At 37.7% G+C, this 13832-nt stretch overlaps 1 protein-coding gene across 1 annotated transcript in view; it reads left to right on the top strand.

The window, feature by feature from the left end:
- Positions 1-62: 62 nt before the first annotated feature.
- LOC107731264 (PDZ domain-containing protein 4-like) overlaps positions 63-13832 on the top strand; it is a 20174-nt gene continuing 6404 nt past the window's right edge. Inside the window, exons 1-7 of the mRNA XM_016542303.1 lie at positions 63-538; positions 8538-8576; positions 9274-9563; positions 9677-9767; positions 10229-10327; positions 10443-10505; positions 10884-10985. Of these exons, the coding sequence (XP_016397789.1) occupies positions 479-538; positions 8538-8576; positions 9274-9563; positions 9677-9767; positions 10229-10327; positions 10443-10505; positions 10884-10985 (744 nt within the window). The 5' untranslated portion in view covers positions 63-478. The remainder of the gene's footprint in view (positions 539-8537; positions 8577-9273; positions 9564-9676; positions 9768-10228; positions 10328-10442; positions 10506-10883; positions 10986-13832) is intronic.

The raw sequence follows: 13832 nt of genomic DNA, 5'->3' as shown, positions 1-13832 counted from the left end.
TGGGATCTGTAAATTTAATCCTGTCACAACATGCTGCTGGCTGCTTGTTTCAAGTGTTGTTTCAACATTATCTGTCCAATAATATATCTGATTCGCATCATCATATGTGAAGTTTTAAAACCAAAAACATTAAACTAACCTCCCTGAGTGTGTAGGAAATTCAAAGCTGACTAAAAGCACACAGACATCAGAGCCTCCATTCATCAGCAATCAGACCTTGACTTTCTCACGGCTGGATGCTGCAGCGTCTCTGATCCTGTTTCCTGGGTTGGACCTCAATTAAAACAGCAGCCGGGCCTGAATGAGGGAAGCAGACAAAGAAAAGAACATCAAAGCCCTTTCATGGAGTGCAGAGTCTTAACCTCTGATCTCAGGGAGGGATTACTGTAATTGGACGGCAGGGATAGACACCTACGTCGGAGAATCAGGAAGCGAAGAGCATCGAGGAACGCACCCCCTCAGGAAACCACCAGCCACGATGGGCTGCAACATGTGTGTGGTGAACAGGCCAGAGGAACAGTACAGGATCATGTTTCAGGTGAGAATACCAACAAGTTCATATTCAATTTTCTCTTCATTTTTTAACTTTGCACTTGCAATCATGTGCTTATTGCGGATAATTCTAGGAGGTAAAAGTTTCACAAAGTTAATCAAATTAATAATGCAACATAAATATGGATATATCACTTATAATGTGACATTTGCAACCATTAAAAAGTTTAGGGTCCGTTTTTTATAATTATTTGTATTCAGCAAGGATGCATTCAATTAAGCAAAGGTGACCGTAAAGACATTTATAATGTTACATTTCTATTTCAAATAAACTCTGTTCTTTTGAACCTTCTGTTTATCAAAGAATCTATCATAATTTCTACAAAATAAACAAATAAATAAACAACAACAAAAACAATACAATACAATACTGACAATAGTAAGAAATGTTTCTTGAGCACCAAATCAGAATATTAGAATGATTTCTGAAGGATCATGTGACACTGAAGACTGGAGTAATTGCTGCTGAAAATTAAGCTTTGCCATCACTAATCAATATTACAGTTTTCACTATATTTTTGACCTAATAAATACAGCCTTGTGAGCATAAGATACCTTTCAAAAACCATTTTGACCACAACCCCAAACATTTGAACAATAGTGTATTAAATTGTAGCAGTTGTACTACATATCAAATGTAAAAGTAGCACTTAAACTACTGAGCATTCATTTTTTAAAACCATGGGCAGTAAATAGGGAGTCAGTCCTCCCTTTGCTGTAATAGTTTCAACTCTTCTTGAAAAGGTTTCCACTTGATGCTGAAACATGGATACAGGAATTTCAAATATCAAAAGGAAATTCTTTTGGATGGCCAATTTAAGATTGGGCCCAAATATAGATAATCTTGTGTAAGATGATCATTTCTTGATCTGTAACAGTGAAGTGTTACTCAAATAACTATACTTAATGTTGGGGTTCAAGGTCCTTTACTCCTGAATGAGGCTCCTTTTCTTTGTGGTTAAAACTGAACATAAAAGTTCTGCTTTGCACCACTAGTAATAAAAACCCCTCACATTCTGCTGTCCCATGCGACACCAGGGTTTATGCATGCTAACCTTACGGGGATTGTAGATCTGCCAGAAAACTGGAAACTGTTTATCGTAACAGTAACAGAACAGGTTTAAGATGTGTCAAGGGGCCTTTGAGTTAAGGTGGTGCTTTAGGCAAACAATTTAATGAATTAATCCTGTGTTGAAAACCACAATCCCCTAAACAGCACAAAGACTTCCTACTCAGCATCTTTTAATTGACATGGCGGTGAGATTTTCGAATAGGCTGAGAGGGAAAAAGCTTTTTAAACCTCTTCCACTGGTAAGGTGTTAAAGTTTGGTTTCCATTCTGTCATTTTTCCAACCACAGGACAGGTCATGTGACTATGACTGATAGATAGGGAATATTTATACTGCTGGAAAGTGGAGCAGGATGAGAGAAGGGCAGATCTGCTAATAATAAAACCTATCAGGTGTGTAAAATATCTGTGGCTGTGGCACTGAGTGCAGAGATGGGAAAGGAATGCTAAAATCAAGGTTTATTGAATTCAGAAGCATAGTACATGTGTATTAGAGCAAAGCTGATCCTTTGACTATGCAAAATAAAAAAAGCATGGCACGCCTCTGAACACATGGCTTAAAGCTGACAAATGAAATGTGGCTGCAGTGTAAAGTCACCTTGAATTAAAGTATCTAAGGGTCCAAATCGGTAAGTATCTATGACACCTGTGCAAACAAACTATTACAGCCTTTTGCAAGGTCATGCTCATGAATATGCAAATATAAACTGATTTATATATTTTCTGAAGAGAATGTGAGTCTATGCACAACTCACTGCTATTATGCTTAGGTGTTCTGGGTTGTTGCTATGCGGTTGCTGTTTAGAGTGGTTGCTAGAACATTGCTGTGGTGTTTATGGGTGTTTTTTAGGTGGTTACATCATTTATTTACATGCATGATTTATAAAAAACAAAACAAAAACTTGAAAATATGTAGTAAATAACAGCAAAGTGTCTCCTTTTTCATAAAAAAACAAAAGAAACTAATAAAAACAATTAGAAATGTCAAACTATTTAACAAAATAATGCAAAACATGCATGATTTTAAAATTAATAAATAAATAACATGCATATAAACATTTTTCATGTAGCTACTAAACAGTGATATTTTAGTATCACATATGTTTTTGTTTTATTTTAGCAATTTTATGTGTTTGTCATTTTTATTCGTTTTTTTTATTTGTCTATGTGGTTTGTATTCTTTTTTTAGTTTTAGTTTCAGGTATTTTAGTACATCAGGTTAAAGTAAATGTAAATAAGAAATGATGTCTTGGCAAATAGCAAGTTTTTTTTAAATATAGTTTATTTCAGTTAAAGTTTACTTTATTTAAAATAATGATTTTTAGTTAGCTAAAATAACCCTGCTTCATATTCATACTATGGTACTAAATAACAGTAATGCGTCTCCTATTTTCATTAAATAAAAAAAAAATAATAATAAAAAAATTTAAAACTCTGAAGACTGCCAAACAAAAATGCAACCCATTTCAAATGCATTGCCGCCTCTCAGTTCCTTCACCTGTAACATTTAAACTCCACTTGACTAAAATCCTCTCCACAGCTTGAGTTTGCCACTTTGAGGTTTTGTTCAGAGAGCAATTTGCTTTCTCCGCCAGACCGCAATGTCATGCCAGGATAGGTCAAGCTTTTTCTAATACTGAGAGGATCTCCCACTTGATCTCTTCAATCTCACTTCAATTTCCAGCTCTTCTCTCCGCCGTATCCTCCACTGCCTGAGGCTCTTCACAGAGGGTTTTACTCTAAATTAGTTTCTTATGCAGTGACAAAAAAAGTTCTCTCTGTGTGAGCCTGTTTTAAATGCTGCACACTTATTAGTGGAGAGAGCTGAAAGACACCATAAACCCCCTGCCAAATCAGCTGCACCAACACTGGAAGCCCCCTGGATTTACTGCAAAAGAATCGTGAAGCATATATAATGCGCTTTAGAATGTGATGCAAAATGATATTGGCATGGCAAGCATGCGGGTGACATCACCATGAGGCATTACACGTCTTTACTTTATCATTCATGGCTTTCAGACTGAAATTGTTCACACGTAAAAGGATATTCACCCAAAAATGAAAATCCTGCCATCATTTACTCACCCACCATCTATTTATACATTTAAATGTTTTTAAAAGTCCCTTATGCTCACCAAAGCTGCATTTATTTGATCAAAAATACAGTAAAAACAGTAATATTGTGAAATATTATTACAATTTAAAATTAATTTTTAAGTTTTAATATATTTTAAAATATCTGTGATGCAAAGCTGAATTTTCAGCAGCCATTACTCCAGTCTTCAGTGTCACATGATCATTCAGAAATCATTCTGATATGCTGATTTGATGCTCAAGAAACATTTCTTATTATTATCAGTGTTGAAAAAAGTTGTGCTGCTTAATGTATTCATGAGAACCGTGATACGTTTTTCAGGATTCTTTAAAGAATAGAAATTTCAAAAGCACTTATTTGAAACAGAATTCCTCTGTAACAATGTTTTTACTGTCACTTTTGTCAATTTAATGCATTAATAAAAATTTTTAAAGAATTTTGACCAGTAGGTAAGCCATTGGATTTATGATTTTCTGCCTGGCGACAATGAAACTGGTGAAAAATCCCACAGGCTTACACTGAAGGAGGGACCTGAGCCATTTCTAGGGATTGAAATATTATGGAGACTTATTGGTGGGCTTTTTTTTTTTAAGTAACCAACCACCTAGCAGCAACATGCTAAAAAAGCACCTTAGCAACAGCATAGCAACACCTTGGCAATCATGGCAGCACATTTTGCACAAGCAAACACCAGTCATTTTCTTCACTCAATGTCTTTTATTATTGTAATGCTGTCACTAGCTATGTTTTATAAAAGCAACAAGCTGCCAAGGGTTAAGTGGTGCTGTAAGATAAAAACCCCAATAAAATACACCTCTTGTTGCCTACTCTAAAGCGCTTCTCATAGTGACACTGTTTCGTAGACACACATTCACACCCAGTCTTTCATCAGTGTCATGCTCTGTGTATCTGAGTAAGTGGCATTTGCTCTTGCTTCTGCTCTGTGGCTGGGCACACGGTAATTAAGAGCATACACATCCTGACAGGCTTCATTGGACTCAGGACAAGCTGCTGCAGGCATGAATAATACCATTCACACCAGATCACATTAGCTTGCTCTGCTGGAATATCCGAGCGCATGGAATCGCTATCCGTGAATGCCATCGCATTCATTTGCCAGTGCCATCTTCATGCGACGCTCATCCCCGCTAATTGCTTCCAAGCTTTAGTCTTATGATGAGGTTTAAATGAGCTCGGTCTGCAGCAAAAATTCTATGCATGTTGAGTCGCTCCAAAATGAACCTTTTAGCAGAGGCTTTTCCTTTTTTAATCCTGCCTAACCCCCCCCCCCCCCATGGCTGATGAGTTTCCCTCTCGTGCTCTCTGTCTTCCTGCCTCTACCTAACATACCCTGTCAAATTTGTCTCTATGGGATGCTGTTGCCAAGGCAACTGAGGTCATTAAGCAAGACTTATATGCTTTCTCACTGCAACGCACGTAGACGCAATAATGACGGCGAAGACGCGCACACACATAGTCGAGCGCACTAAATCAGCCGTTTGAAAAAAAAACCACTGATGTAAATAAACAAAATCTACTCATGTGCCCTCCACGCTGCAGGAGGTCTCTCCAAACACGCAGCGACATGAAAGGAAAAAAGATAAAACGGTCCACCCTTCACCTGCTCCAAGAATGGGGGGAAAAAAGAAGAAAGTAAAACTAATCCAGACTGACATTTCGGGCACAAGTAACCTTTAGTTAAATTCTTCTCTGGTTTCTAGCACAACCCTTGCCCTGCCCTGATCGGGAGCAGTGGTAGGAGCAAAAATTGCTATTGCCCCATCCTGAACATACATATATCACTGCTCAGGACTCAGGATTAATGGAGGTTAAGGTTCAATTCAGGGCGGGGAGAGCGAGAGAGAGAGAGGGAGAGAGAGAGAGAGAGAGAGAGAGAGAGAGAGAGAGAGAGAGTTTCCCTCCTCTAAACTCTAATCAAAAGCAAAACGAAATCCTGAGGGGAAGGTGATGGAAAGAGGGAGGGAGGACGGGAATAGAGTTTGGGAACAATGTAAAAGGCACAATTTAGAACCTCAAACTGAGTTGACCTAGTTTTCTAAAGTGCTTAGAACCTTTGTGAAGACGTTTAGCATTTCTAACACTTTGTTTAACTGGGTCAAGATGATTGAGAGAAGCAAGCTAATTTCAAAATGAAAGTCGGGAAAAAGAGCCATAATCAGAATAATTATTTGGAGGAGAATCTAGTGGGAAACAGCCCTCTGTTTCTGTTTTATAATTAGCAGGCCGTCGGTGGAAATGCAACAACAAATATCCTGCCACTCCAATAAAAAGCTCATACTGCTGCACTAATATACACCTCAGAGGTGGCAAAGTAGATGCATTAAAGCAGTTACAGATGCAATAAGCAGATAAAATGTCTAACAAATAAGGCACTTAACACAAAAAGCAATAGAAAGGTATTTGCTTGCAAATGGAAACTATTACATATGATTGATTGAATTCCTATTAAAAAACAAACATTTCATTATATTGTGGCATCCAGGAACTGACATCATTCAAGAAAAGTGGCATTACATTTTAAATTGCACACGGATTGTAGTACCGATGAAAACTGCCTCTAAAATTACCAAATTTATGGTAACAAAAATGATCCAACAAATTATATTTTGTAACAGTTTGCAAAGTATACTTCATAATAGTAGCTAAAATAATTAGAAAATCACCCTATCTATTTTTAAATGCATCTTATTGAACTTATTGTGAAGGATTCGTCCATTAATTAGATTTTTTAAACAATTTTTGAGCTAATAATAATCACTTTAATAAAAAACTTGAATCTCCCCATGAAATGCCAGACTTCTCTTTAAGCATGCTGGACGTCTCCATTCATTTAGTCCGCATTAACCCTCTCGCTTTCTTACAATCAGTTTCAGATCTGCCTCCAGTCAATCAACAACCAGGTCCCAGCCTTACATTTCTTTCTTTTTCAATAATCTGTTTCTGATCTGTCTCAGATATACGTCACAATATGGAAGACAAGACTTGTTTCTACTTCTGTTACATTGTGACTTGTGTTTGATACCTGCATTGGGTATCAAACTAAAAATTAACAATACTTTTAAAGCTTATAAAAATAAAAAATAAAAAAAAATGAATTTGTTCCCATACTAACTAGATGAACAATTTCTGAAGGTTAAACATTTCCTTTTACTAAAAAAAAACAAAAACAAAAAAGATGACCTTTTTTTTAATGCTTCCAGCTGCATGTCTTTGAAAGTGGCATAATCAATGCGGCGTGTTTGGTATCACAGACTCTGAGTTAATGCAGGCGTCCCGCATGATAGGGATCGTTGGGGTGTAGATGTGCATTGCGGTATCTGTGAGCGCCTTCAGAAGCTCCTTCATTAGCAATGCAATTATTCCACTGGGGCAAATGTACAGGGTGAAGGTCAATAGAGGTGTATCAGGAGTTAAAGCGATGTAATTGCTGTCTCCAGGTATTGAACTGATAAGCACAATCTCCCACTGAGTTCTGTAGGTAACTTAATCATGCAGAAGAAATTCCATCACAGTCAATTCGGCACACTCTATTGTTTCTCTAAAAACACGAAAACAAATGTTTGGAAATTTCCAACACACTGCTTTCCGATGTAAAACTGCTTGTAATTTCCCCATGATCTCATGTATACAAATCATAAATACTAATACATTGAGAGAATCATACATTAATAAGCATTTTCTATATGAGTCAGGGAACATATAGAAAATCTTTTCTGCTTGAAAAGTCCATGTTTGCCAATATCACTGTTGCTCCATCAACTCTGAATCCCTTGTGCAAGCAGTCCGTTTTTAATCAAAGCCACTGACAGGAACAATAATGAGCCAAACACAATGAAAAATAAATAGGTTTCACCTCTTTTAGACATCGAAAGACTTTTAGTCAAACAGCATAAGGATTGAGGTGAGACCTGGTCTCTATAGGTCAACTATCTGTAGCTTGACTGCTTTGAGAAGGATGAAAGGAACAGAGAGAGAGGGATAGGAGGGGTTGTCAAAAGTACTTTCAGTAGTATTAACCTTGTATTGATTGTGGGTTGTATTCTTGAGGGTTAAAACACCTCTCATCTGTCCCTCCGTAAGGCCTGTCATTGAATGAACTGTCCCAATGTACAAATTCAAATCTGCACTGTCAGATATCTGTCCGTTATAACAACAATAAATAAATCAATAGACTGGAAGTCATTAACCAGCATCCACAACAGCACATGTAGTACATGGTATCATTTCATAAGTCACTGATTCTGAAGACATGGGACAAACCATTTTACAATTTTACCTATATATTTCACTATTCTGGTGTGTTTTATAGATTTTGGATTCATCTATAATTATAGATCATAGATCATTATAATTTCGGGTAATTGTGCTGGTATTTTTTTTTGTCATAACCATGATTGCAACTCCATTACAATCTATATTTGTCTGTAACAAATACCTGATACTTTTTTGTATAGGACAGTGTTGACATGCTGAGTGGCAAGTAAAAAAAAAAACCCGTGACAAATTGGAATCAAAAGCACTGAATACACTGTATACATAAAACAGATTAAACCAAAATAATTTCCTGATACATAAACACTATTTTTGCGGTTTTGTAGCTTTGTCATAGCACTCAAGAAGCAGTGATGTGCAATAAAAAGAGCCTGCTAAAATATTAACTGTTATAAAGATTAACATCACCCTTAATCAAAATGAACCAGCAATCAATACAACACTGCAGTACACAGCTGTTGTTGTTTCTGTTCAAAGCTGCCCATGTTAACCCTTTTTAATCTGGTTCTGCTCTGTTTTTCTCCACAGAAGGGAAACACTCTGCGTCCCATTGATGCAGAAGTAAAGGTAGGACATATTCCACTCAGATCTGAAGTTTGTCTTATCACATGTCCATACCTTACTGTTCAAAAGTAATTCAAATCAAATCAGCATATTAGAATGATTTCTGAAGGATCATGTGACACAGAAGACTGAAATAATGGCTGCTGAAAATTCTTCTTTTTCATCACAAGAATAAATTACACTTATATTAAAACAGAAAACAGTTATTTTACATTGTAATTAAAAAAAATAATTTACTGTATGTTTAATTAAATAAATGCAGCTTTGGTAAACATAAGAAACTATAAAATAATAATTTTTAAAAACCATACAGATCCCAGACTTTTGAATGATAAAGCAGCAGAATCTTCTATAAAATCAGTATTTTATATATTTGCAGTTTCTTGTCTTTCTATTTCTTTTTTTGTGATGGGATGATGGAGAGCTCATGCTTGTCTTGCAATAGCCATTTTTGCTGCTTTGCAATGTTTCTTCTCACCAAGGAGGAGCAGAACTACATCCTTCCTTGAGTTTTGCTTATTTGTGCATTTATCTTCCCTCTCTCTCCTTCTCTCATTTTTCTTATCCCTGTCTCCCTCTTTCTCCACTTCATTCTCTCTATAGTGCTGCTTCAGCACTTTTAGAAGTGCAACCAATAACAACCAATAAGAACATTCTTTTTTAAATGGGCATACAATGGCATTCTTTTCACTGTCTGCAGCTCAAAGGCAGAAGAACATCTCACCTGTCCCAGGACAAAGATGGGCAACCTCATGACCCTCTCCTGCTTCAGGTGGTACGTAAGGGTCACAGGAGGAGATTGGGTGCAGCTGCTGGCACGGCTCGGCTCATGGAGATCTCAGACTGTGTGGACAACGGCACCCAGACCGACATCAGCTTCCAGAACTTCCTGAATGGGGACAAAGGGTCTTACCCGGGCAGTGGATCACCCATGCCCCCACCCTCCCCTCCCCTCGCACAGCTGGTGGAGCCATACCTGCTGAATGACCTGTGAGCGTCTTCACTGTCCTCTGCCTCTTGATCAGTTCTCATTACTATCTGTGTGTGTCTGTGGGATGGACAAATGCTGAAAACCTGCTGAAGAAACACATGTCTTTTCACAGTGGTTCTCTGGGGCAAGAATATAGTGATCCAAATGACTACTTCAATGTTGCCAACCATGAGGTGGATCAACAAGAGGAACTAGAATATGAGGTGGGAAACCAAAAAATCGTAATAGCCTTTTACATTCAACCATACACGAGTAACCAATATTTTAAACTAATTAAATCCCATTGATTTTTTTTTTAAACCCTGGGTGGTATAAATTCCCAGAGCTGTTCTCCATAATATGTTCATAATTGTGACTATCTGCAAAAATAAATAAATAAAATAAAATAATTAATTTAAAAAATAATAAAATCATTTTAAGTACAGATTGGTTGATTCAATAATATAATAAAATAAATAATGTAATATATAAATAAAACACATTCACTCTAAGGGGAAAAAAATGGGATTACATGGGTTAACAGAAGACCAGTAACCCATACACATTACCCCAACCTATAATATCTCATAAATTTGCTCTAGCTGGTTTTCTGTCCCGGTGCATCTTTAAAGCCGAGGGTTTAATCTCTGCCCTATAAACAGCTCTTCCTCTCTGTCTTTGTCAGGAGGTGGAGCTGTATAAGTCGAGTCAGCAGGATAAACTGGGGCTAACAGTCTGTTACCGGACAGACGATGAGGAAGACCAAGGCATCTACGTTGGGGAAGTGAGTGACCACATGAGGCTGAATGCTATTTTACTGCTCAACACAAACGTATACTAAGTATTTAGCCGAGTTGTTCAAGTTATCCAGCTGATATTTAAACATTCCCGGTTCTTAGGTGAATCCAAACAGCATAGCAGCAAAAGATGGAAGAATCAGGAAGGGGGACAGGATATTACAGGTATGTTTTTTGCTCAGATGTGCTGCTAGAGTCAAATGACATCCACAACAACCACTGATGAACTGACATCATCATGTCATTACGTTCATCTGGGAGGTCAAGCGTTTCTAGAGACAATCAGTCTATAAACAGATAATTGGTGTGACTTTTAACACAGCCCACACAATTGCTCTAGAGAATAATTACAGAACAGCAAAGACGATGTGTCATGTTGCCTTTGTCTCAAAAAGTTCTTCATTTATTTTGGTTTCTGATGTGACACTGACACCAAGGACCACTCTTTTGCTGATGTTTTGGTGTTATGTTGTTTTGGGAAAAGAGCTGACCTTTTGTGTTTGAACATGGCTGTGAATGAAGTCTCTGTCTGTCCCACATTAGATAAATGGGATGGAAGTGCAGAACCGAGAGGAAGCGGTGGCCATCCTGACCCGTGAGGACAGCACCAACTTCTCATTACTGCTGGCCAGACCAGAGATAGAGGTAAATAAATATAACACAAATGTGAAAGAGAAAGAAACACATTAGAATAAAGAGGAAAAATACATACATTTATGAGAGTACATGCTAACAAAATAGAATGAAATGTCTTTTACATATCAATTATTTGACCTAGACAGTAATATGATAAAATGGAGCAAATTGCTTCTCATAACACCATATTTTGTCTTTTTTAGGAGAAACCTTTTAGACAAAGCAGACACTAAAAGAACATAAACCATTAAATCATCCCTCCCAAATCTCACATCCTCTGAGCAATTAAATGGTACACACATACACACAAAAATAGGCTTTTTGAGGCACATGCAAAGTTAATGGACCCACTCTGTCCCCAACGACAGCGTATCCTAAAATTAATGGCTTATTTTGCTGAAGGAAGGGAAACAGAAGTCTCACATCACTCAATGTCTCAATCATGTGATCACTCTTAGTGATGGGTGTCAAGGATTTGTGGCAGTTCCATTAACACTATTCCACAAGGAGATGAAGAGTGAGATGGAGCAAAGCTGCTTACAGAATGAGGGGAAAAGTGCTCCATTAGAAAGACATGCACAGAGGAGAAGTAATTGAAGGAATTGATGGAAGGTATGAGAGAGAGAGAGGGCAAATGAAGAGGTACAAGCAAGGTACACTATAGTAAGGAAGGATATCACGCTTTTTTCCACAGTAAGCAGTTTCCAAGGACATAAACTAAGCCATCTACATCTTATGAGGTTGTGCAGATGAACATTCATGCTCTGGGTAAATTAGCAAATTCCAGTGCTGGAATTTTAATTGTGCATTTATATTTATTTGTTTAGCAGATCATCCAAAGTGATTTATAAATGAGAATAACACCTGCAGAAGCAATTAATCTGAATCTTAAAGTTGTCTGTGCAAGCAAATTTTTTGTTTTATCTAATACAAATTTAACAGCATTTTTACTCTTGCACCACACAAATATGAACTGTTCTAAATGAGCACCTATTTCAGAGCTGGTGCTCTGAATTTCTGACTTTGTAACTGTGTCAATTTTTCAGCAATTTCTGGGGAGCCAGTTGGTTATTGTGTGAAGCCTGCAAAAGTCATCTATCATGAGCACAGCCGTCAGCTAATGAATAAAACAGGGAGCTAATTTCAGCCAACGCTCAGCACTAACAAGATCAGAACAAAAAGGGGGCCATTTTGTATCTCTCATTCTCATCCACAGTCACCCTCCCAGCAACACAGAAAGATTAATGATGAACTGAAGACTAGAAACAAGTGGAGCTGTCAGACCAGGAGAGGAAGAGATTGAGAGAGAAAGAGAGACAGTGACAGAGAAACAGCAAGGGATTGTTGACTTACAAAAAGAGATTACAAGCTGACTAAATCAAGAGAGAAAAATGTCACGGGCAGACCATTAAAACAACCTGTGTTACTCTTTATGAAAGTCTGATATATAATCAAGTGATAATTGCAATTGATTATTGGCTGCCATCTATAGACAAAGATACTTAGGGTAAACAAATCAATGCTTCAATAAATTTGTATTCATCAATAAAACTTGATTCGTAGCAAGTCATAACAATTGTCACAAATTAAAATGAACACAAAAACAGTTAGAGTAATAGTGCCACTTAGTTATAAAGTATCTCACAAGAAAATAGTTTTATTTTTTAATTGGTAAAGTCTCAGTGATCATGAAATATTTCTTATTTACTATCTATACTATGTACATTCAATGTGATAAATATCTCATAATACGTTCTTCAAAATGCTAGCTATCCACCTCTATTTTTTAATGCGGAAGTAAGCCGTTTTCTGTGAATGTGCGAGACTTTTGGTTCATTAGCCGCTGACGGAAAATAATGAGAAGAATAAAGTGCAGTAAAGAGTAAAACTGTTTAACTATTTAAGATAACACATTGAAATAATATGGTAAGAAACACCAGTTTGCATTATCAAGCAGCAAAACGAGCTGTTTTGTACAGCTAAAAATGGTTGGAAGCTGATGAGACAGGAGGCCAGACACATAAAATTTACAAATGGCCACGCCTGCTCTTTCGGGAAAAATAAGGTGGATGGATAAATTTAATTGAATAAATATATATATATTTATATATTTGTGTGTGTGTAAGTATGAAAATACTAGACCTCAATGTGGTTTAATAAAAATAGGCCTCATAATTTGTGCTTTACAACTAAACATGTTGCACACATTTAAACAAATGTCTATATTGCCATCTAGTGTTGAAGTGCATTACTGCATGTATTTATTTTTATGGCAATACTGGTGATGTTCAGCCTCTAACTCTTCCCTCTTACTTTCTTTTTATCTTCCCTTCCTTTGTGCCTTTCACCTAGACGGACACTCATTTGGACCCAGAGGAGATTGACTGTGAGTTACCTGAAGGGATGAGTGTGGACAGCCTTAATACTTCCCATCTGCCCGGCCTTTACCATTTCCGCCAACAGAGACCCCAAGCAGGCATTCCTGAGGAAACCCTACATCGAGAGACACCCATGCTCAGCTTAGCAACCCTCAGCAACAGTCAAGAGCTCGACAGTGGTGTGGGCCGAACAGATGAGAGCACAAAGAACGAAGAATCCTCCGAGCATGACATCCTTCTGGGCGATGAGCAGACCAGCACCTCCAACACAAATGCCACTAACACACCTGGCAGCTTGCGCAAGTTTAGACCCGGCAGGAACGGTGGAGGAGGGAACGACACGCCATCGCCGCTGTTCCCTCTCCGAGAGCTTCACCTTAGCACAGACTCACTGGACTGTGGAAGTGTGGGTGGTGGGTACCTTCATGATCCCGTCAGTGGGATGATAATGCCGGGCCTGACAGAGGAGGAATGAGAG

This window comes from Sinocyclocheilus rhinocerous, unplaced genomic scaffold (genome assembly GCF_001515625.1).
Source record: "Sinocyclocheilus rhinocerous isolate Xijiao unplaced genomic scaffold, SAMN03320098_v1.1 scaffold1600, whole genome shotgun sequence".
NCBI lineage: Eukaryota > Metazoa > Chordata > Actinopteri > Cypriniformes > Cyprinidae > Sinocyclocheilus > Sinocyclocheilus rhinocerous.
The sequence above is the reverse complement of the archived record's forward strand: the minus strand, read 5'-3'. Positions and strand labels throughout refer to the sequence as shown.